This window comes from Anguilla anguilla, chromosome 2 (assembly GCF_013347855.1).
Source record: "Anguilla anguilla isolate fAngAng1 chromosome 2, fAngAng1.pri, whole genome shotgun sequence".
Taxonomy (NCBI): Eukaryota; Metazoa; Chordata; class Actinopteri; order Anguilliformes; family Anguillidae; genus Anguilla; species Anguilla anguilla.
The window spans coordinates 37154550-37177569 of NC_049202.1; the positions used below are offsets into that span (position 1 = coordinate 37154550).

General features: G+C 42.8%; 1 protein-coding gene across 3 annotated transcripts; it reads right to left on the reverse strand.

The window, feature by feature from the left end:
- Positions 1-1137: 1137 nt before the first annotated feature.
- LOC118221036 (zinc finger protein 652-like) lies at positions 1138-22139 on the reverse strand. 3 transcript variants are annotated; one of them, XM_035405629.1, is made up of 6 exons: positions 21953-22139; positions 12169-13600; positions 11063-11210; positions 10673-10788; positions 8601-8745; positions 1138-5149 (listed from the first exon to the last, which is right to left on the reverse strand). In XM_035405629.1, the coding sequence occupies exons 2-6, from the start codon at positions 13072-13074 to the stop codon at positions 4605-4607; spliced, it is 1860 nt and encodes a 619-aa protein (XP_035261520.1). In that variant the 5' UTR covers positions 13075-13600; positions 21953-22139; the 3' UTR covers positions 1138-4604. The 3 variants fall into 3 exon arrangements, with proteins under 3 accessions (XP_035261520.1, XP_035261521.1, XP_035261522.1); XM_035405630.1 differs by lacking the exon at positions 21953-22139 and adding an exon at positions 21809-21946; XM_035405631.1 differs by lacking the exon at positions 21953-22139 and adding an exon at positions 21563-21802.
- Positions 22140-23020: the final 881 nt, after the last annotated feature.

The window sequence follows — 23020 nt, forward strand, 5'->3', positions numbered from 1 at the left end:
ATTAGTTGAATCAGGTGTCAAATTTCTGGGCTAAAACAAAAACCTCTCGAATAAGACTGGACACCCCTGCTCCAAGAAATCATCACAATAAAATATAGGCTACGCACACATACCTAAGCTTCCATCCCACCTTAATGACCTGCTGCCATTACTCAAAATGGCTACATGTTATTGCACATTCTCAGCACTAAGTTCTGGCTTCTTCTAATATTGGCTGGACAAAGAAATAACAGCATTCTGTGTCATGTATACAGCTTTTAAATCAAGTTAAACATAATACAAAAAATACCTGTACATGGTCTTCACTCTCCAGCACAGAACAATACATTCGTCCTTGTAGAAGACAAACTGGTGATATTAAAATACTGGAAAGAAACAGATTTTCAAAAAACCAAAAGACTTATTTAATAGTACTGAATTACCATAGAATCTTAGAAACAACCTTAGAAAATCGGATAATAAAACATAGAATACCCAATAGCACATTTCTCTACTACACAAAATTTAAGTGATTACATGGGCCAAGAGAACAGTACCATAGTTAACTTGGCATCAAACCCCCCATCCCTCCAGAGCACCTATAAAAATAGCAGGCTATTAAAACCACCACATAAACTCTACAAGCTACTTCACTGTAATAACATGACGTGTTCCATCCAATTATAGACAAATGAAACCATGACTGAGAAAAACCTTTCCGGAAAAGATGGAGAAATGCATTAATCATTCAGTACATTAACCAATAAAAAAAAGAATGACTTACCTACAATGCGTTCAGCCTCACATTTATGCCTCTGCATCAGTCCCAAAAAAACGTAAAAATTCTCTCTCAAACAAAAGAATAAGCACAGAATTTTGTAACAATTCCACAGAATTTGAGATCAACTTCCATCTAATTTCATACAATATCATAAAATCACAAATGCTATCTGAACATATGGGGACATCACAGAATATGTGGGAGTTATGGCTACATCATTTAATTTACAAATCAGCATAAAGTATTATGTACAATAAAAGGCTCAGGATTTTTTGCTTGAAAAAAACTAATTTAGGTTTATGAGAATACAGAAAGTTGTTAGAAATACACATACACACACACACACACACACACATACGCACACACAAAACCTTTGCAAAGTTAAAGAATAACGACCTTTTTAGTTTTTCAACTAACATTGATTTTACTAAAAAGTGCATTATATACATTACAACTTTTATCATTTTGCCACCTTTCCAAAACAACGGCTAACAATGTTCATAGACAACATATTTCATCGTGGAAGACATTGTCTACTTAAGTGTTTTTGCACCAGACTTCTCCGGCAGTGAAAACTGAAAGGGAGCCAGTGCGGCATACTGGTTAGGGGACTGAGCTTGGATCCCAGGTGGAGCACTGCCATTGTAGCCTTAAACAAGCTATAGAGCTTGAACTGCTTCAGTAAGCAGGGTTGTGTAAAACAATGTAATTTTTCCAGTCATTCTGAATAAAGATGTCAACTAAATACCATTTATTTAAAAAATATTTACACTAGTTCCTCGCAAAAAATATTATTGATCTGTATTATTATATTATTAATCTGTACTATTAATTGCTTGATTCTGTAACAGCTTCGACTCAAAATAAAATTTTGACCACATTATTTGAACAATACTGCAAATACCCAGAATCATGTTCTCACACATACATACTCACATTATCATGAGGGGGTTCAAAATAGAGGCTGAAGAAATATGGAACATTTAATACATGAAAGCCCAATATAAAAATATGACAGAAGTAAGCCCTCAACTACTAATGATAACAGACAAGGGGTGGTGAGGAGGAGGGAGGACTGTGACAAACATGCACTCAGTGAGGAAGTTATGTCAAGGGTACCTCATTCCCATTTACAGGATCTGCCCCAATGTCAAATCTGAATACACCCCCCAAAGGAGCTCCAGAGTCCCTCACTGGCCATCCCAAACTGGATTTACAAACCCATTCCCCAGCTTCACAGCCAATCCTCTCACACTCCCTCCTACATTTCAATACTTACCCACAGTGCTTTGCAACTCTATCCCTTCACCACATCACAAACAGTCAACCACAGAAGATTTAACTGATATACGAATGAGTAGTACTGCAGCAGCACCGTTGCTTTTACTTTGTTTAGAGAGGTAATTTCCTTTCTGTTTGTCTCCAGAAGTTAACACCAAACACTTAAAATGTACAGATATGGCCGGTGATAAGGACCCAAGTATGAACAGAAAATTAAACGAAAAGTAAATAAGCTCAGGCTTCTTCCCACCACAGCTCACAGACCAGGCCAGTAAACCACTTTGCGTCAGATGAAGGAGCGCACACACACTTCCACAGTTTATTTATGGAGCCTCTGCTCGGCAGGCAGTCCATCTCAACAAAGGTGAGCAGACCTCCTGACAAATATGACAGGCAAATCATTGATTACACACTGAGCTCTCTGCCAGAAGAACTCTTCTTCTCCTCTCACAATCACGCATGCACGCACAGAGCACGCAGCCACCCAAGGAGCAGGGCTCAGTGTGAAAGCAGGGTTTAATGGAACATCGTTTGGCAACACTAAGCCACTAAGAAGGGGATAACTATGAATAGAAAAGTACAGCAATTTCAGTAAATGCAGCCACACACATACTGTACAAGCACTGCGGTCTGCCGCAAGACACAGTACTGCGTAATCATTCCAGAGAATATAAATGAGGCTTGAATTGATGCCCTAATCCTGTGTGACTCGCTTATCTTAAACGCATCATCCATTCATATACATGGCTATTCAGTGAAGCATATTCACTGAAGCAATACCTCGCTTTACCTCGCACCAGAGATATTAATCTGCAACATGTGGGTTGTAGTCCCTATCTTGTCACACAGATAACCAACACAAATAACCCTGTGAAGACCCGCTTCATATCACAAGACTGGCTCCTTTGCAAAGAGTATAGCTTCAAACTCAACCAACCTCAAACAACTGCTCCCATACCTTAAAATGACCTATGGCCCGTCTACTGAGGTCATTAGAGGATATCTATAGCTCACAGAGACAGTCAAGCTAGCTCAGACAGGTCTTCAGCGATAACAGGCATTTGGACAATCTGCCTATCTCAGAGAATGCAACGCAGAGAAACCCACGCAGCAGGGGACACATGGACACTGGCTGTGGTACAGTCGCTCTTACCATGAATGGGAATGGACAGTTATACAGCACAGACAGAATGCAGAGTAAAACCTCCAATTATTGGTATTGCTCTATAATTTAATTCAATTGTTTTCCAGCAAAACCATGAACAGGCTAAAGTCCGACAGAATATACCAGTCAGATAAAGTATGAAATGTTTAATGTTTCCAGGAGAAATTCCACTTAATTACAGTTCTTTATTATACTATGAGTCACCAAATACCTTGAGTATAATTACTCATTTTACAGGACACTCTGTTCTCTTTTGATATAAAGCAAACTGAAGGTGTGTTCATAGGTCGGTACAAATGTCTATGTTGGGCCTCCAAGCATGTGTGAGAGCCGTTAAAAGGAAAGGAGAAATTCTTCAGAAACAAACTTAAATGCTGGAGTAAACTTAAATGAAATAAATATTAATGCTGTTCCCCCTTATGTTTGAGATTGCACTTGTGTGGATAAGAGTCGATCCTTGTCCAGAGGCCAAGGACGGTTTTTGGATTTCACTACTGCAGAACAGAATGCAGCAGTAAGGCCCATTCTACACCCACAGAACGCATGCCGCACATTCTAAGCCCACAGATGCATGGCGTGAGCTCACCAGATTACTAGCGAAGCTTTACAGACTCCGTATTTCCTGGGAATCAGGAAAATCCACACACATTTTGCTATTCACAGACTCTGTAATGAGAATGGGATTCTAGCATATACAGCGTGCTCACTATAGCAAAATCTCAGGTTTTTAGACTTAAAACATGTCAGTCCAGTTTACTGATATCGCTAAGCAGCGCAAATGCTCAAATACTCCGTGCTGGAATGGCAAGCATTTGTGAAGGGCTACTTTGAGTTGAAAGGTTCCTTTGAGTTGCGTCAAAAGTCTTTTGCCACAGATTGCATTTAGGGTGCATTAGTGTTTTCATTGAGTTGAGATTTTCAGATATCATATAGTACAGAGAACATGGTGCGTGGATGTCAATAAAAGAGGCTCACAGAACATTTCAGAATAATTCATAATATCATGATTAAAGAACGAGTAAATCATGTAAAGTGCACGTTTTCTTACGCTTGCTTACTGCATGATAAGGATCAGTACCCACACACACTCAATGCCACAAACGTGCACATGCACACAGATACAGTCACAGAATTGACCAAAAGGTGTCCGTTAAAAATTTGCAAATGAACATAAAATGGCAGAGGGGTAAAACAGTTTTGGGATGGTGGTCCCCGCCTTCAAACCCAGGTAATTCACCGGCCCTCAACTTACGCACCTGGACTGATTCCATCGAAACTGGTCAGTACACTAATAACAGATAGGTCCAGTTTAAGAGGTGCTAGCTGCTTCCTCCAGTGAAGCTCAACCCAATGGTGAATGAGAATATAAATGTATGTGTGTATGTGCAGAAGTCTTGTTCAGTGGTGCTGGGGCACACCCATTGTCTTTTCGGGCAGGGTCATGTGACACAGGTAACTGTCTTCGTGCCCGTGGTGATTGAGCGACTCGCTCTTGAAGAGGGCGTGCGCTGAGGTCATTTGTGGGACAGGGGGCATGGCCAGGTGGAGCTGGTTAGGGTGGGGAGCATGGTGGTGGAGGAGCTGGTGGTCGGGCGTGTGCGAGTGAAGGTGCGGGTGAGAGAAGGGGTGGGCCTCCGTCTGGAGCGGCAGGGCCTCGCTCACGGGGCTCGGGCCCAGGGCCGCGGGGACGCCGGCGAGAGAGGGGGAGGGGTCGGAGGAGCGAGGGGGGTGCAGGGCGTGGCTGGTCGGGGCCGGGTTAACGGGGGCCGTAGCCAGGAAGCACTTGTCCTTGTGGGCCTTGAGCATGTTGGAGAAGCGGAAGCGCTGGCCGCACAAGTCGCAGGGGTAGGGCTTCTCGCCCGTGTGCGTGCGCCGGTGTCTCTTCATGTTGGGCCGGCTGGTGAAGCTCTTCCCACAGATCTCACAGATGAACGGCTTCTCTCCTGCAAGAGGGAAAAAGAGAAACAATCCCTTTAGTTTAATCCACGAGGAACACATCTCAGCAACAAACCAAAGCAACAAACCAAGACAGTGATAAACTGGACAGCAAGAGTTTAGCATCAATTACCCATGATGCTTCATAAATACTCTTAACCTAAAAGTTCAGCCTCTTACCCTAATCAATAGGCCTGCCCCGAATGGTTTTTCAATTTGATCCAACTTTCCCCCATGCAGTCACATTTCAAATGTCATTTAATCTGCAATAATTCAATCCAATTTCCAATGTAACATTTAATCGTCATAGTACCCTGAGGTTCATGTCATGTGGTTCCCTTATGAGTGAAATATAGAATTAAAAAAAACAGTGGAAGTATCTGAGTTGCAAAGGACCGCATGTAATCTTACCCTGTGCTACTGGAACGGGGTTCATTTAATGTTATCTTGGTTATCCGACTCCAAAATAGCATTTTAACCTTTCCTCTATGCATAGAAGGAAACTGCAAGTGATCCACCAGTAGTGGGGCTCTATAGGAATCGCTATCTATCATGGCAGACCTGGGCGTGCCTCTGGCATGTGTAGCCAGCATAGATATACTAGAATATCTTGCTACGGCACTTGTGTATAGGCAAGGGACTTCGGTGTGAAGATATCCTGAGTTCTATGCTTATATTAGGACTCTGAATCTGCTAGGTGTGCAGCAGGAACAGTCAAAGCGAATGCAGTTTATTTTACAGTACGTGCAATGACAGTAATATACAGATGCAAAAGAGTGTGTGTAGTGAGCTGGCTATATGCAAATGGCGCATATGAGATTGTATTGAGAAACGATTGCACCTTTCCCCTAATATACTCAAAGATCAAAGCAAAACACCAAGTAATCCAATAAAGACACAAAGATAACTCGAAATACCGCCTTGTGTTTGTATGCCTCCACCAACCAGTAGTCAGTTTGGATATACAATTTCATCACTTCATAATTTTATCCTATTAGACATTTGTGTGAAACTTTGTCATAATTAGCATATGAATTCTTGAGTTATGGCCAAAAATGTGTTTTGTGAGGTCACAGTGACCTTGACCTTTGACCACCAAAATCTAATCAGTTCATCCTTGAGTCCAAGTGGACGTTTGTGCCAAATTTGAAAAAATTCCCTCAAGGCGTTCCTGAGATATCGCATTCACGAGAATCGGGACGGACAGACAGACGGACAACCTGAAAACATAATGCCCCCGGCCACGGCTGTGCTGTCGCGGAGGCATAACAAAACAGTACGTCAATGATTCTGCTTGCACTATCTCTGTAAGCATATCACACTGGGTTAACCTTTGTATCTGGCTGGGCGCTGACCCACAGATATCAAGATCTTTAGTCAGTATCTCACCACCAAAGGCACCAACTTATTCCCCATGACAGGCTTTCCAACAATACAAAACTTGATTAAACCGTATTATGGAGAACTCAAGTTCTATATAATGCAGAGCCAGTAGGATGTTCTGCAACTGAGCACTGCCACATTATCACACCCTGCTGACTCCCTGTCAGCGCAGTAAACAGTCTGATTTCCACTGGAGGTCTGATAAGTGGCATACTTCAGTAAACCATCCTACAAAACAAAGCTGATCGATCTGAGAAGTAGGGCAGACTCAGACTCAGAGTTGTATCTGTGGAGAGTTGGCCATCCAACAGACTGCAAGAGACAGTCTCCCTTTAACACTGAGACCTGACAAGTTTGAGCTGAGCTGAAAAAACTGAGAGAATGGGACAGAAAGGACAAAACCTTCAGCGGGTTTACATGATGTTTGAAAAAGTCGATTTATTGCTTTAGTCCGGCTAAAACTGCGACTTTTAAAAATCATGTAAACACTGTAGTTCGACTGAAATCGTAAAAAGTTGATTTTTCAGAGTCGGACTAACATACCTAGATAATGCAGTTGGGGGTCGATTTACTACGGCATATATACGCTTCAACAGCCAAAAATTGGCCTTGGCGTTCTGCGCATGTTCCGTAGGTTAGAGATTCCGCTGCGACATGTAATTTGTACAGTCGAGGAGGTATCATGGCGAACAAAACACATTTCTGGACAGACGAGGAGACCAACTTCATGTTATCGCAACTAAAGGAGTTAAATATCCTAAAATACATGGATTGAAGAAAAAACGCAGAATGGTGAACTATTCAAAAAAAGACAAAATTGGAGGAAGACACACCTCGGTCAATAAATCGATTCTTTCCGAGTCATGTATATTGGGACAACGACAATAGTCCAACTAAATCTCATCTTTGGCCAAATCAAGTTATTAATACAGATCGATTTCAACTGTACATGTAAACACACTGCTTGTTTAAGGGTGTCTTTAAAATGTGATTATTTTTTAAATAATGGTCTGAGGAAAGCTTAGCTTTCACCTGACCTCCCAGAAACTGCCTTTGACATTTATGACCTCAGCCAATCATCACTTGGGGCTATAGAGCTCTGAGAAGTACAAACACAAAGGCATCTCTTGAGTGAGGCAATAATTGTGAAGAAAAAAAAACAACAACAAAGTTTTACACTTCTGAAATACAATCCACATTCCTGACATGCAACACACTTTTCATAAGAGAAATATGTGAAAACAATCAACCTAAGGAGCGTCACTCAGGGCAAGTTGGTTTGGTGAAAACATTTGGCCAAGCTAGCCCAACACCTCACAGTGGCAGTGAGATTATATGCAGACCAAATCCTAGATAGGAAACTGATAGATTTGCAAGCTTCTTCTCCTAATCTGAGGCACCCAGGTTTGTGCCCTGTCAGCATTCACAAGAGCAACTCAGTAACACCACTCCGTCCCTCTACTGGAAACGCACGCACGCACCACAGAGCAACTCATAAACACAGCTTTGCATCCAAGTCTAATTCCAGCCCTTGTAGCACAGGTGTAAAAGCAGAGGCATGATGTAACGGACTTATCCTGTGAGGTAACAGCTTTGCTCTCGCTGTGCCCTCCACTCTGGTCATCGTGTAATGGTGGTGGCGGTATGTTCTCTATTCAGGATTTCATATATGCAAGGACACAACAACCAGTATTTCATTTGAAATTGCTCACTGTTTTTAATGAAAGGGTTTAAAACGCTTCATTGGGACAGCAGGCTGTTTCACAGCAGACATGGTTAAAGGTGGAGAGGTTCAGTTGTTGTCTGACCACACATTAGAATGGGCAAAATGTGTGATCCAAGCCAGTGGTACTCCATCTTGGTCCTGGGGGACCATTGTGCACAGTATGCTGGTTTTTTATGCAACCAGAAGTTGCAATCCCAGAATTTTAACAAGCTGTTCATTTTACTTAATTAGGTGCTCTTCACATTTAGAGCGAGCCAAATTATGTCATAAATAATTACGCATGTCTACGCTGTGGGGAGTGAATAACAGTCAGATAACCCAGCTCAGTAATTGGACACGCTAAACCTTACCTGTGTGGGTCTTCATGTGCTCGTCAAAGTACTGCTTCATGTTGAAGTCCTTCCCGCACCACTGGCACATGAACTGCTTGTGTCCGATGTGGACGCTCATGTGGGAGCGCAGCTGGTACTTGTACTGGAACCGCTCGGCACAGTTCTGTCGCACAGGGCAAGGGGAAGGATCTTACTGATGCACATTAACGACAAGCAATGCGTGTCTCTGTTCATTACCACTGAGAAGAATACGCAGTGAAGGCTTTAATACTGCCCGGTGCAGAGACACTGTTGGGTTTACCAAATCAAAATCTTGTTTTTCTATCGAAGACAGCTGTTCTCAAGGCTAGGGGGTCATGACCCCATAACTTCTTTGGCAGACGGCACTAGACTTGTTTGTTTAGCGTTCCCCGCATTTCTTCAACGTTGTTTGTCGAAGTGGAATTCTGAGTTTGTAAACACGCGTGTACTGAGTACATCTCCTTAGGGACAGGTGCTGTAAACAAGCGTCTCGCTGCAATCACTCATCAGTGCATCTGGTGCTGTGACGTCTACGTCAAATAAGTAAAATAAATGGTGAAAACACAGTCAGTCTTTATGAAATGAAATGATTGGGGCTTGCACTTGGATTTTGAAGTCCCTGTGCTATCAAAATCATCATTTTAATGGTTGTCTCATGAATTAAGAACCGAAGAAAGTAAATTCTGTGATAAAAGTCTTTGTTATTCTGAAAGCAAAATGGTGGTAATGGTGGTTGAAAACCTTGTCTTTTGCTAAGTGATTTACAATTAACATTTCGAAATGACTTATTATATGCCTGCTTGTCACAGTAACAGTACTGACTGTACTATAGGGGCTGCACAAGCATCATGGCTTGTTGTATAAGAGACTGCGTGGGCTAAGAGTGATATAAGAGTAAAATATAGCTGTGCAAGGAGGAACACGCTGTTGCTCAGATGGAATAACTGTCCAAGTCAGCTGACTAACGCCAAGCTGTGGAAATGCTGGGCGAGTAGCGGAATAACGTCACAAAGGTTAAAAACAATGTTATGGTGTGACTTCATCAGATGGAAATTAAATCAGGAAGCAAAAAAACATCCATCTTTATTTTATACACAGGAAATGTGTTAAAGGCTTGATGACAAACGTTGTCAAATGTCAATAGCTCGCCAACCTTGACTGCTAGCGCCCTAGACCATGAACATTAGTCAGCCTTTTGATCTATCTGACTGACAGAATCAGATACTACTCTGGAAGTGGTGGCAGTGATGCTCCCATTCCTGGGGTTAACTTGTTTCGGCTGATACACGAACGACTGAATGGCTCTGATTCCACAGTTGGTAGAGTTGGTTTGAGTGTCGTTCGTCTAAAATTTCTTCATGTTTACTAGTCAACTATACGCCGGTGTGAGCCAGTTTGGTCTGCCGCCTATACGTTTTGTTAACATTAATTGCACAAAGAACTAGCGAAAATGGAATTAAACACAAATCTGAGCTGTGCAGGACCAGAACAGAGGAACACGGAGATGTGCTGTAATGCAAGGCACTGCATTTCTGAAACTGATGCGTGTCCCATTGATGTGCTGTTATTATCAATTATTACCATTATGACACAGCCAACAGCTAACCAGTGATGTCTGCTGCAATACAGGTTATGGTAGTGCACATTAATCACCACTTTGTGGGAGAGGTGGGTGTATGTTTATATGCGAGTGCACATGTGTGTACATGTGCGCGTCTGCACGCGTATGAGAGTAAACGTACGTGTGCGAATGTGAGAGTGTGTGGTCTGTGTGTACGTGTGCGTGCCTGCACGCGTGTGCATGTATGAGATTGAACATACGTGTGGGACTGTGTGAGAGTGTGGGTTGTGTGGGCGTGTGCGTGTATGAGAGTGAACATACGTGTGTGAGTGTGTGGTTTGTGTGTACATGTGCGCGTCTGCACGCGTATGAGAGTAAACATACGTGTGCGAATGTGAGAGTGTGGGTTGTGTGGGCGTGCGTGCGCCTGCACGCATGTGCGTGTATGAGACTGAACATACGCGTGGGACTGTGTGAGTGTGTGGTTTGTGTGCAGGTGGGGCCTCACCTCACAGCGGAAAGGCTTCTCCCCCGAGTGCTGTAAGGAGTGCACCTTCAGGGACATGCTGCGCTTGAAGGACTTCCCGCACGTCTCGCAGGTGAACGGCATGTCCTTGGTGTGAGCTGCAGGGGCACAGGCGTGACCGTGAGTCCCGGAGAAGGACAAGGAAGACCACAGGTTTGCAGGGCCAATAAGAGCATAACAATGATCGGGACAAGGAATGTGGGTGAGCGAACCCGGGGGGGGAGAAAAGAAGATTAGGCTAAGACAGTTGACGATGAAATCGAAGCGAGACATGAAAATGAGCAGACGGAAAACCAAGTCCTAAGAGATGGTCCTCAGGTGAGAAAGAGGATAGAACAGAAAGCACGTAGAGGATGTGGGAAGTTCACGTACCGACCATGTGCTTGCGCACGTGCGCCATGGTGTAGAACTTCTTCTCGCAGATCTCGCAGGCAAACTTCTTCTCAGCGTAGCCGTGCACTGTCTTGATGTGCTCGTGCAGGGACCACAGCTTCTTGAAGGACTTGTTACAGGGCAAACACTGCCAGACACACACACACACAGACAGACAGAGCAGATATCAGAGTTCATCACTAGGTTTTTAGGCCACTGACGGCCAGAATTAGAGGTCAGCTCCTATTGTGGTTACGCGATACATTGAATGAGTTATGTACATTTCCTTTTCCACTTGATAGCATTTCCTGAAATAAATGATGAAAAACGAATTTCCTATTTGCAGATAGTAATGCAATGGCCTGTGATAACTATTCAAGTAAATTAAATGCATTAAATTACAGTATATTTCATTAATTCACTGTAAAGACTCCTGGAGCCTTGTCTTAATTAAGATGAACAACCAATTTGCATGGTCTCTGGGCCCTGGAGCTCATTCACAAAGACCTAGAGAACATGAGAATTACCAGATTCAACAGTGATGCATGTTCTGTATTTATTTTTGCTAAAAAAAAATCTCAATGCTGTGTTCTGTCCTCATTATGCATATGTGAACTTTCCCAAAGGTATGAGCATACAAGCTAAATCTGCAGCAGAACCGTCAACAACAAAGTCTGAATATGTTCATGGCAGCAAACCGCTTTTCTGAGGTTAAATTTGAGAAAACAAGGGGCCCCAAGAGAGAACAGGCAGACATAACTGCTCATGTATTTTTTCTGTGATTTTCTGGCACCATCTACTGGTAGATGGAAGATATACACTACTTAACACACTGGATATCTATTTTGCCTCTGTTCAGCAGTCAAAATAGGTATCCAGCCTATTAAGTAGTGTGTACAACGCACACAAAAACCTGTCTTCTCTCAGAAAAGCCTCTTGTGTCCTGCACCCACTTAACCACAGAAGCAACAGATTTCTCGAAAAAAACTTGGGGGCATTATGAGCACTTCAGCTCCAGAGTCATTTTCAAAAAAGGGATGCAGTGTCTAACTGTTCACTTGCCACACTGCAAAACGCTTCATGATTCAGGACACAGCAGTGCATACCTGAATATTCTGTTCGCAGTCTGTCTGCTGGTGCAGCGCCAGCTCGCTCTCCACTACAAACTTCTTCCCGCAGGCGTCGCAGGTCTGCACGTGGCGCTGAGCGACTTTCATGCACTCCACGTCTTCCTTGCCCTGGTCAGCGGCCGCCGGTACAATGGGGACGGACTTGGAGGACTCCACCCTAGGCTGACGGGCTGGCCGTCCCTTCTTCTTGGGTGGCTTGGCACGCTTCCTGCGCCCCCTGGTGGTCCTGCGTGACGCCGCGGCGCTGGCAGCTGCCACCGCAGCTCTGCGGGACTTCCGGACGGGCAGACCGGAGCCCGCGGCTCTGGGTCTGCGCTGAGATCTCTTGGTCGGCTGCTTCCGCTGCTCTCCGACCACCCTTTCTTCCTCCTCTTTCTGCTCTTCCTCCAAGGTTGCCTGCTCCTCATCTTCGCAGCCGGATTTCAACCTGGTGCAACCGCTGTTGGAGACAGGAGGATTGTCCCCCTTGGAGACATTGAGTGTTTGGTTGTTCAAGTTCACCTCCACAAATATTTGCTCCTGCTTGAAAGTCTGTGTCTCTTTTTCACCATCCCTCTGCCCCTCCTTGTCCTCAGAATCCTTCAGGTCCTCACCGTCCGCATGCTTAGTAGTCATGAGGTGTCCCTGTGTGGCATCCTGCCTAATGATCCCTCCCTTTCGGCAGTACTGCTGAGGCTGGGAATTCAGAAGGTGAGGCTGCACCTGCCCAAGAACCTGTTCCCCAAGGGGGCCCTTGGCTCCCAACTTAGTGTCCATCAATATGGAGTAGAGTTTTTCTCCATCATTAGGCTTGTACAGGGCGCTGGAGACGTCCAGATCCTGGACCGAAGGGTAGTAGTAGGCCTGGGAATCCCGTGTCCTATGGCCATCGTCCTGGGCCATCCCGGCAGGACCCGGGAACGGGCACTTTCAATTTAATATTCCGGCAAGATCTCAAGCTGAGGAGGGAAGTGGGGTAGGTGGGATACCAAAGGATGAGCGAATCCTCGGCGGTTTCTGGCTGTTTGCTCCTATTGGCCTCTTCTTGTAATATAAGGGAGGGTCAGGGGTCAGACCAAACTTTCCACCTCTGCACTCCTCCCCAAAAAGGCAGGAGCAAAGGACCACAATAAAACACCCGTTTTGAAGGAAAGGAGGGGCATATATTCCAAAGACAGAGGGAATATGGACAGAAAAATGACTTATTCCAAGGGACGCGCGTATGCAGCACATAGACACAGGGCAGGCTGCTCTAGTTGGCCGTCATGTCCTCCAGCCAGCAGCATTGGTGGGCAGCAGTCAGCAGCACAGTGAAAGCATTTGGTAGCACTGGCCCCGTTTTCACCGAGCAGAGAAATCCATGGCGATTGCTGCTGGGGAACTCAGAAAGCAGTGTGCCTCATTTCATAAGCCACCGGTGACCTACGCCCTGTGGGAGAGGTGAGAGAGAGAGAGAAAGTTACCAGGCGGTGAGCCAGTTGGCCGCTACACACTCGTTGCTTATTGACTTAATGCTCGTCTAACTACAGTTCAGCTGCTGTACAGTACAGTACTGCTACGGGAAGCTCTCTTTCACACACAAGACAGTAGGATCTGGATTTTGGAATACCTGCATAATTACAGCAGAAGTACCCAGATAAGACAGTTTGTAGTGTTTCTTTGCATAACACCTGCCTTTTGCTGCGTGGCCAGATTCAATCCCTTAATAAGACACTCCCTCTGGGTACCTCCATCAGCTCCCCCTCTCTCAGTTTCCTCATATTTTGTCTTAAAGGCATTAAACTATAATACACAACAATTTGGTATAAATGGTGCGATATAAAGAAGGCTACAGCTCAAATTCAAGAGAAAAATTGCATCAGCTGTAATATATCATGTTGTAATATACCATGCAAAAACCAAGTCAATATGATTTGTAGCTAAAACAGAACAACTGATGCCAAAAGCAACTCACAGGACAGACATTAGGAAGAACCTTTTCAAGCAGAGAACAGTCAAATGTGTGGAATAGCTTGGCAGGTCACATAGTAAGAGGCAGAAACTCCGGGGATTTTCAAGGCCAGGCTTGATACATTGTTAGATACTATCTAGCCTGAAGGTAATCAGAGCACTAGGAACAACTGAGATAGGAAAACGGAGAGCAGTGTCAGGCTGAATGGCCTGCTCTTGTCATTATGTTATGTTAACACAATGCACTCAGTACGTAACCAGCAATGGATCTGCAAATGGTGTGGACCTCTGCAGAAAACCATTCAAACCGGGCGTAAGCGACAGTACATTTATTACATCTGCTAAAATTGTGCACTCAATGACGATCATTCAAAATACCATCAAAAAACCATTACTGTTCATTACTCATTACATAAAAACAACTTTCTACAAAATATATGCACCAAATATTAGAGACAAAAGTGGGGAGCGCGTACAATATTTAATTGATATGTCCCTGAAATGTTGCATAAATCAAGTATGACATTATACTGTACTTCCTTCTTGGATTACAATTTATTCACTTTATTGAAGGCCACACTTTTTTGGATTTAACAGCATTAAGAGCATCTTGTTTGACTGAATTACAATGCACAAGCTAAGTGCATTTAACTGAATCAAAGGGAGGAATCAAATCATTTCAAAGATCCATTCCCTCAAATTCAAAGGCTCATAAAACCTGCACAATATGCTAAGGGATATCACAAGTGTCTGATTTATCCATGTCAGGTGTACATATGTGCAACAGTCATGGTACTGAACAGTACTAGACAGTCACAGTTACATTTCTGTGACAGAGCCTGGCACCTGGTGGTATGAGAGCTATTGGGAGCCACATGCATTTGTTTGTTTTATTCTTGATTTACGGTTTTCATTTATTAATTCTTTCCAGGATCACATGACAATATACACAAATACAGATGACAGAGCTCTCCTGTGACCCCAACAGTGCCAACAGTGTGACTGCTGAATTCTGGATGCCTGTTCACAGGGTCTGGAGGAGGGACAGATGCTAAGCCCTGCCAGGAAGGACATGAAAGTAAATCATTCACCCTCGTTTTACACAGAAAATGCTGGCTGATGTGATGTGTAGGAGGTACACTGCTCTGTCACACATGGATAAGTGTGAATGACCAATCTTCCCAGGGCTGCCATTTTCTGCTCATCCAAGAACACCCCATACAGAGCCCTCCAAAAAAATGCTTGATAAAGCTCAACAAAGAAGGCTGCATAAAATAAATATTACAGGTAATGAGCCATATTAAATGCTGAAAAATGGGAAATCTATATTCTTTTACAGAAACACAATCGCTCAGAGAAGAAGATTAAGTAATGGATTTTTTTCTAAGCAGGCATCAATTATTCACACCCCTAATAAGTTTGAAATAAAATCCAAATGGCTTCCCGTTTCAATGACGTATAAACATGAGGCAACACGCAGTTATGACCTAAAGGCAAGGACCTCTCAGAAGAAACAAAACGAGTTAAGACACGGCTACAAAAAAATACATTAAAAAAACTTTCTACTGTAAGGCAAGTTTAAAACAGAGGAATAGGGAAAACCTGACAGGTAGAGGACCCAAGTGCATCTTTCCCTGGTTTGGGAGGCAAAGAAAAATTAAAGGGTCACTGTATGAGAACCATAAAATTTGGTTGCATCTTGGGGACACAAGATGCGTTCTGGAGTTTGGTATGGCGATATCGAACAACAATTGGAACCGGTTGTTGAGGTCAGATGAGAGCAAAAGCCTTGGGCACAAAAACCAGCAAAAGGACTGATGCAGGAAGAACCAAGAAGCTTGCTTACACAGAATATAAACTCATACCTTTGGTGAAATATGGTGGTTCAGTAGATGTCTGCTGGCTCACCTTGAACACTGCATTAAAATTACTTTTGCCAACTTCCATATTTAACTTGAAGTTAACAGTGAATTTTTAAACAGGTATGAAAACCTCTAAATCGCATCCTCCCCCAGAGCAGGTGAAAATGCATGTTCACATATCAGTTGTGCAGAGAAAGGATATCGCTCCTGTGTGAGGAGGACCAGATAAGAATAGAGCTGAGGGGGAGACATCACATTAAACACCTTTAGTGCAAGGTTTCAGTGTCAGGTTTTGATCCAGTACTATGCAGTTCACAACTACACGGTTTGGCTTTTCTTTACAGCCTAGATCACAATATAGCATTATAACATATATTAATATAATACAAACTAAGTTTGAAAATCCAATACAGCTGAGAGTCTTCTCCAAAGGCATAAACCAAACAATGCTGACCCTGTTGATCCTTGCCCCCGAACAATGTTCCTGTTTTAATCTGTTTTTCCCATGGCGCGCAGGACTGCCTGCCACCCTGGGCTATGCATGGCAAATTGTGGTCACTCACTCACGAACGACCTTTGAGGGACGTTTTGTAGGACGCATGCGCAGGTGCATCTCCCAAAATCACCACTTTGAACAGCATGACATTTTAAAGCACAGCTTTATCGCCTAACGTTACTTTAGCTAACCCTAACATGTTAGCGTTTCGCCTACTTTAGTTAACCTAGTTAGCGCATACCACCGATACAGATGTATGGACACACAGAGGACAACAAATAATGTTACAGAGGTGAGGACATGCCATAGCTAGCTAGCTACTGTATATAGTTAGCCAAGTTTTACTCATGACACTTTGTACAGGTGCGCCGTGGGTCTGGACGGCTTCATGCTTGTTAATCACAAAATCCAAAATTTATGGAAAAGGGGGAAGAAAGGAGAAGTGTGCCAAGAACTGAGACAACTGTACCTCTTTCAGATTCCATTGCCTACCGTAACCATGGCCAATTTTCAGTCCCTCCAACATAAATTCAACAAATCGTAAGCCATGGTACGCTTCCAACACGATTACAGAGTCTGAATTATGGCTCTCTCAGAGACCTAGCTGACAGACAGGGATGCTAATGTTGACTTCATTACTGATGGCCTGGGCATGCCTTTTTGTCTGGACCAGGATGCAGTAGAGACTGAAAGTGCAAGGTGGCAGAGTTAACTCTGCATTAACAAACACAGGTGACAAATCCGTTCTTGTGAGGGAAAGACGGCATACTAAAGACATGGGACTGTTATCCATATCACTGCATCCCTCAGTACGTCCCCACAGCTCCCCCAGCTATTCGCCACGGTGGTTTATATTCACCCTCAGGCAAAAGAGGCAAGAGCAATGAAGGCATGTGAATTTGTAGGTCACAGAACGATCCGTCTCTCCCGACGCCCCAAACATAATTTTGGGGATTTTATTCATTGGACCCTGCAAAAAACCCTGTGCAATTTCCACCAGTACATCACATGCCCCATTCGCCACAACAAGTTTCTGGATTTGTATTATGGGTCCATTACAGGAGCACACAAGTCCATCAGAAAGCCTCCCTTCTGCAGAAGGCTGACCATGAGACTGTCCTCATCATTACCGAGGGACAATAGCACAGACTACAAAGTTCAAAACATGGAAAAATGACTCCATAATACAGCCACAAGGGTGCTTTGAATACACACTCCAGTCATACTGATGAACTCACTGATGTCATTCATAGCTACAATATCTTTTGTGAGGACATGGCTATCACTGGAAAGACACTTAGGATTTCTCTCAACAGTAAGCCCTGGGTTACACAATCTTTCAACACCATAATAAATATGAGAAATAGGCCTTTTCATGAAAGAGATTCAACTCAGTGGCATAAAATACAAAAAACAAATTAGATGCAAAATCAGGAAAGTAAAGCAATGCTACAAGGGACAACTGGAGAGTACAATGCCCTCTCCATTTGGGAGGGCATGATTATGATCACTGGACAAAAGGCAACAGAAAGGTTGAATTCGATGGGTACAAATCTGATGACCAGCTGGCACTAGACCTGAATAGATTTTATCTATGTTCTTAAAGTTAAAACCACCATGACAAGAGACAGTAGTGTGATAAGGACTACAACAAAGCAAGGTGTGGAAAGGCCTGGGGCCAGATGGGATAGGAGGTCATTTGCTGAAGTTGCATGCTGAACAACTAGGCCCAGTGTTCAGTGGCATCTTCCATATTCCACCCATTCCGGCAACGTTGTTTCAAAAACGAATGACTTAGATTCAAATGCAAACCCAGCGCCACTACTCAAAAAACAATGATTATGAACAAGGAAGTACAGAGTGTAGAGAGTTACAGGGTTCTGATTGTTGTTGATTGCACGTTGTCACCTGATCTTTTCTGACCCAAATTTGTAATGTCCAATTTGTGAACTGTGTACAAGCTTGCTCATATACGGCCCCTGCTGCTGGCTCGGGAGCTCGAAACACGCACATACCAGCTGCTTCTTTTCACACTGCAGGCACAGTGAGAGCTAGCCAAGGATGCCTGGACAGCCAGCAGGAGTCCTTCGAGCAATGAACAATGCTAAGTCTTTTATTGAGTCAGTTTTAAGTTTTACTATTGTATGTTTGCTATATATGGATGAGGCACTATACAAAAACAAGTTTTTGACTTCATGAATTGATAAAATGAATGATGTCAGGTTAAGAAAAAATTAACACCTCATACTTAAGCTTCATAATTTCGTAATTTCTTCTTTTAATATAATCGCCACGATCACCTTATATAAAATTACAGTGCACGTACATTTTGCTTCTTTTCTCATAGGCCTTAGGTAAATCCCTTGAACATCTGGCTTTACTAGGGCAATTTAGGGACACCATACACGTGCATGCCCAAGGGGAAGCTACAGGAATAACCAGATGGGTATTTCAGTTTTTGATTTAGGGGTAAATGTGCATTTGAAACAGTTCCTTTATTCCCAAATACAGCCCAAGAATGCTAAACAAATGAATACATCATACCACCCACTGCCTCTGGCTGTGCTGGCTTGCGGTCGTGAGGGAATGTTTAACTGCACAATAACGTCAAACAAATCTCAGCGAATACGGGTCAAGCAAGGACACGGACCCACACGTTTTTTTGTTAACAGACCGCAAGGAAAGATGCTCCCATCCTGGGCTCTGGCTCCTCAAAGTGTTTAGTTACATGTTCAAAATACACTGCTTACACACCTACATTTTATTATTTACACAAATCAATGTGAAACTTGCACAAGAATAAGTGTAACGACAATTTTGATATGATCAGAAATTTCAGTGAAGACAGAAAAAAAAGCAATGAATCACTATTGTCAGTTCACAAATCAACCTATACTCCATCAAAGTGAAGCAGAAGGAAGATGACAAGATGCAAACAGACCAAGCCTGAAGTATTCAACTCTTCTTAAGGCTCTAGTACATTGATCTGACTTAAGGAAACTCAATGAACTGCCAATTGTTCAGGACAAATCAGAGCAATGTCAACACCGATTCACTTCCAACCATGCTACTGCATTAATCAGACAGAGTCGGGTTCGGTCCTGTGGGCCTTGATGCCTTTCCCATTTACACACAATGGGCTATCTATGACAAATGCAAGTATAACAGGGTAGCATAGTTTCTTTTTAATCTCATCATGTGTATTTAAAGCCCACAATGGGATTATCAGTGATAAAAGTCTAACTTTTCTATCCTGGTTCATGAGCCCAAAATAGCCAGAAGCAAAACCTGCTGAGGGTGAGAACAGTGAGGAATATAATGTGAAATACTTCCAACATCCCAAGCAGTAGCAAAGAGTGAGGAGCGTCATTAGTTTCATGCTTAATGACTTAATGGTGGAGCGATTTGCCAACATTGTGAAGGTTCACATTCGGTATGTCTAACCAGGTTCTTGGATTTCGAAATGCGATGGTGCAATTAGAATAATTCCTTGGCATGTTTCGGGAATTCTGACGATGCTCTGTCACCATTACCATCAATTTTCTCTGGGGATGAATCCCACAAATATGGCATGGTGATGCTAAATTAAATTGCAATACTTCAAGTACATTTGTGTTCAAAATCATGAACACAATTTGACATCCTAATATACATTAACCAACAGTACATCTGCCAACTTATATTGAAAAATATTTAAGCAACTCTGACGTTGTGATCTAAGTAAGAAAAAATTCCTGAATCAAACAACATATTTAAATAAATAGAGGAAAGAACAGACAAGCACATATGCTACCCAGTAGTGTACCGTGGTTTTTCATCAGCCTACACTGAAAATTTTACTTTATCTAATAATAAACTGCAGAAGTCACAGTTTAGTGTTGGGCTCTGCAATTTAGTATTAGGTTCAGTGAAACTGTGATTGTATTTTAATGTAACAACTGTAAAGCAAGGCATTCTATTTAACAAACAAATTGTATAAGTGCTGTGCTTACCACAAACATTTGTGTTTAGACAGATAAATCTCAATTCAACCAGTAGGCAATAAAACGTGACCTAAAACTGAGAAGGTTCACAGAAAAAAAACTGTTGACAGATAAACTTGCAGAAACTCCCAATTCCCCTGACATATGACAGAGAACAGAAGGAAAGACTATATCACGTATGCATGCAGATTATCAATGTTGAAACACTGAGTTGCAAATCTGTGTTTTGGGAGGTCAACAAGCCCTGTAACTCGAGTCATTGCAAGCCAATTTCTAACACCGTCACTACACTGTATGCGGAGGTAACGCGCCCCCCACTCAACTCCCACCCACCGAAGGTACGAACCTACGTTATGTTCGGGTCAGAAAATCAGGCCTAGCTAACTCAAAGAAGTCCACATCCGTATCTACAATAACTATCAATTTGTAAATGCTAGAACGCACACATCGGAGAAAATTTCATCGAAAATTTTCCGTCTACCCAATCTAACACCTTGACGGGTAGCCGATGCAGCTAACTAGCTACCAGAGATTACCTGAAATTTGAGAAAACAAAGAAAGGGTTAAAAGGCAATATGGGCGCTGTGGAGAAATTACTGGCCAACATATCAGTAGCTGCCGAGGCTGCTAAAGTTTGCTAGTTACAGAATGATGATTGCAGTTAGATGCGTAGCAAACATTACACAAAAGGTTCTTTGCAAAACCATATCGTTAGATCGATGAACCTCCAATCCGGGCACAATGTAAACAATGTCCTGTACGTAGCAATCAATTTCCTGTAGCTAGTAACTTATAAACGCATCTCACTTAGTTACAATGACAAACAATATAAGAAGTTAATCACACACATTCCCTTTGTAGACTTTCACTTTTAAAAACCAAAACAATGCAGGCAATAATTCACTGGCAACCCAGAAACTGGCAGAGATTTAGGCAAGTGATTAGCTAACTAGTAGCAAGTCAGCTATCCTAGACAATTAGCACTAGCTGTCTAGGCAGCACGAGACACTTCAGTTCTTAATTGTCACGAGCTATGTGCACATCGGTGAAAGAACTCACATATCCCAAATGGTTTATTTAGCTAGCTAACTAGTACATACCTAGGTACCTAGCTCTGACTGTGATTTCCCTTTTCCCCAAACAAAAACCATTCTCGTCGCGTTCCACTGCCGAATTAAAGCTTGCACTCGTCCACCTGCTTTCATCTCGACGTTTTCCTTGGTTAGTTATGCCTTTTTATCTTAGATTAAAATGCATTAACGCCGCATTGATGTCATGTTGATAGCTAGCGCACTATCAACTGTAACGTTAACTTCTATCTTGCTCTTGATTAGCTAGCTACTCACCCCCGTCGCGAGCGCCCTCTCCCACATTCTTTCCTGCAGAGCTTGGGTCAACCAAGTGGTGGAGGCGTGGAGCTAGTTGTATTGTTATATGAATCTAGTTGGCATTGTTTAATGCAATTTTATTATTATTTTCAATTAACTTACCTCACTCCCACTAGTCACATTGCCCGAGTTTCTCCCACAATCTCATGCTCGTCCCCGTGTCCAGTTGCAAGCACCCGCCGATGAGTTCCCAAGCCGCTGATTACGTTGCGTGACTGCGCTTGTAGACGAATTCTACGCTCCAGTTCTATGGTTCTCCCAGACAGACCACACCGGGCGCGCACGCGTGCAAAGGGTTGGGAGTAAATGAGCTTCAAGTGAAATATACCGGTGCATACTAGTTGTCAGCTTTAAACAGAATACATTTAACGCAACCTTCATGACCTTTCGCGTCTTTATGTTCTTACGGCTATATTCTTCGAGACGTAACATATTATTTATTCGCCAGATCCCCCTTGAAACAGATGTCAATCTCAGTGGGTCTTGAGGGTTAACAAATTATATAAACTCCCATTCGTTTATCTGAGATACAAGATTTGTAATTTGTACTTTTTATTTTTTACAAAGACATGCCTTGAAGTGGCAACGTCATCATTGCATCAGTGAAAATTAATGCAGGCTATATTTCCTGCTCAGACTACGGAATTTGTTAGCAAATCCAGTTTGGGACAGGGCTGGAAATGGCTCCAATTTACACATCAAAATAAATGTGTTGACCACATTAGGTCAGATAGCTTGGTCTCTGTGAACCCTGGGAGTCTGAACTGATAACACACTCCCAAACTGTCATTCTGACTAATCACCTTTCATGTCCTCATGCTTAAAAGTGTGGATTTCCTTCACTGATCTACAAAAACAGAAAGGCTAGTTTATACTGTATATATCATATGACTACTGTTGTAAACTCCTGGATATCCTGGCAGAACCAAATTTTACACTGAAATTGTACATTCAGGAGGATCTAATTATTACAACTAATTTGAGTAGTAATTATGCCACTAAAACTTATTAGCAAATAACCTATTTAAAATGATTTATGCCACCATTATGACTACCTCACAAGTATGACATTTCTCTCATTATAAAGCTGCTTATATAAAAGTAACCCATTGTCTTTATATTTTGTTGACAAAAAACAAATCCATAACAAATGGCTCAAAACAAGCAGTC

Coding starts and splice junctions, on each gene's coding strand:
- LOC118221036 (XM_035405629.1), bottom strand. CDS start 13,074: ATGGCCCAGGACGATGGCCATAGGACACGGGATTCCCAGGCCTACTAC. Junction 11,211..12,168: donor ACTGCGAACAGAATATTCAG/GTATGCACTGCT, acceptor TGTGTCTGGCAG/TGTTTGCCCTGTAACAAGTC. Junction 5,150..8,600: donor GCACATGAAGACCCACACAG/GTAAGGTTTAGC, acceptor TCCCTCTTGCAG/GAGAGAAGCCGTTCATCTGT.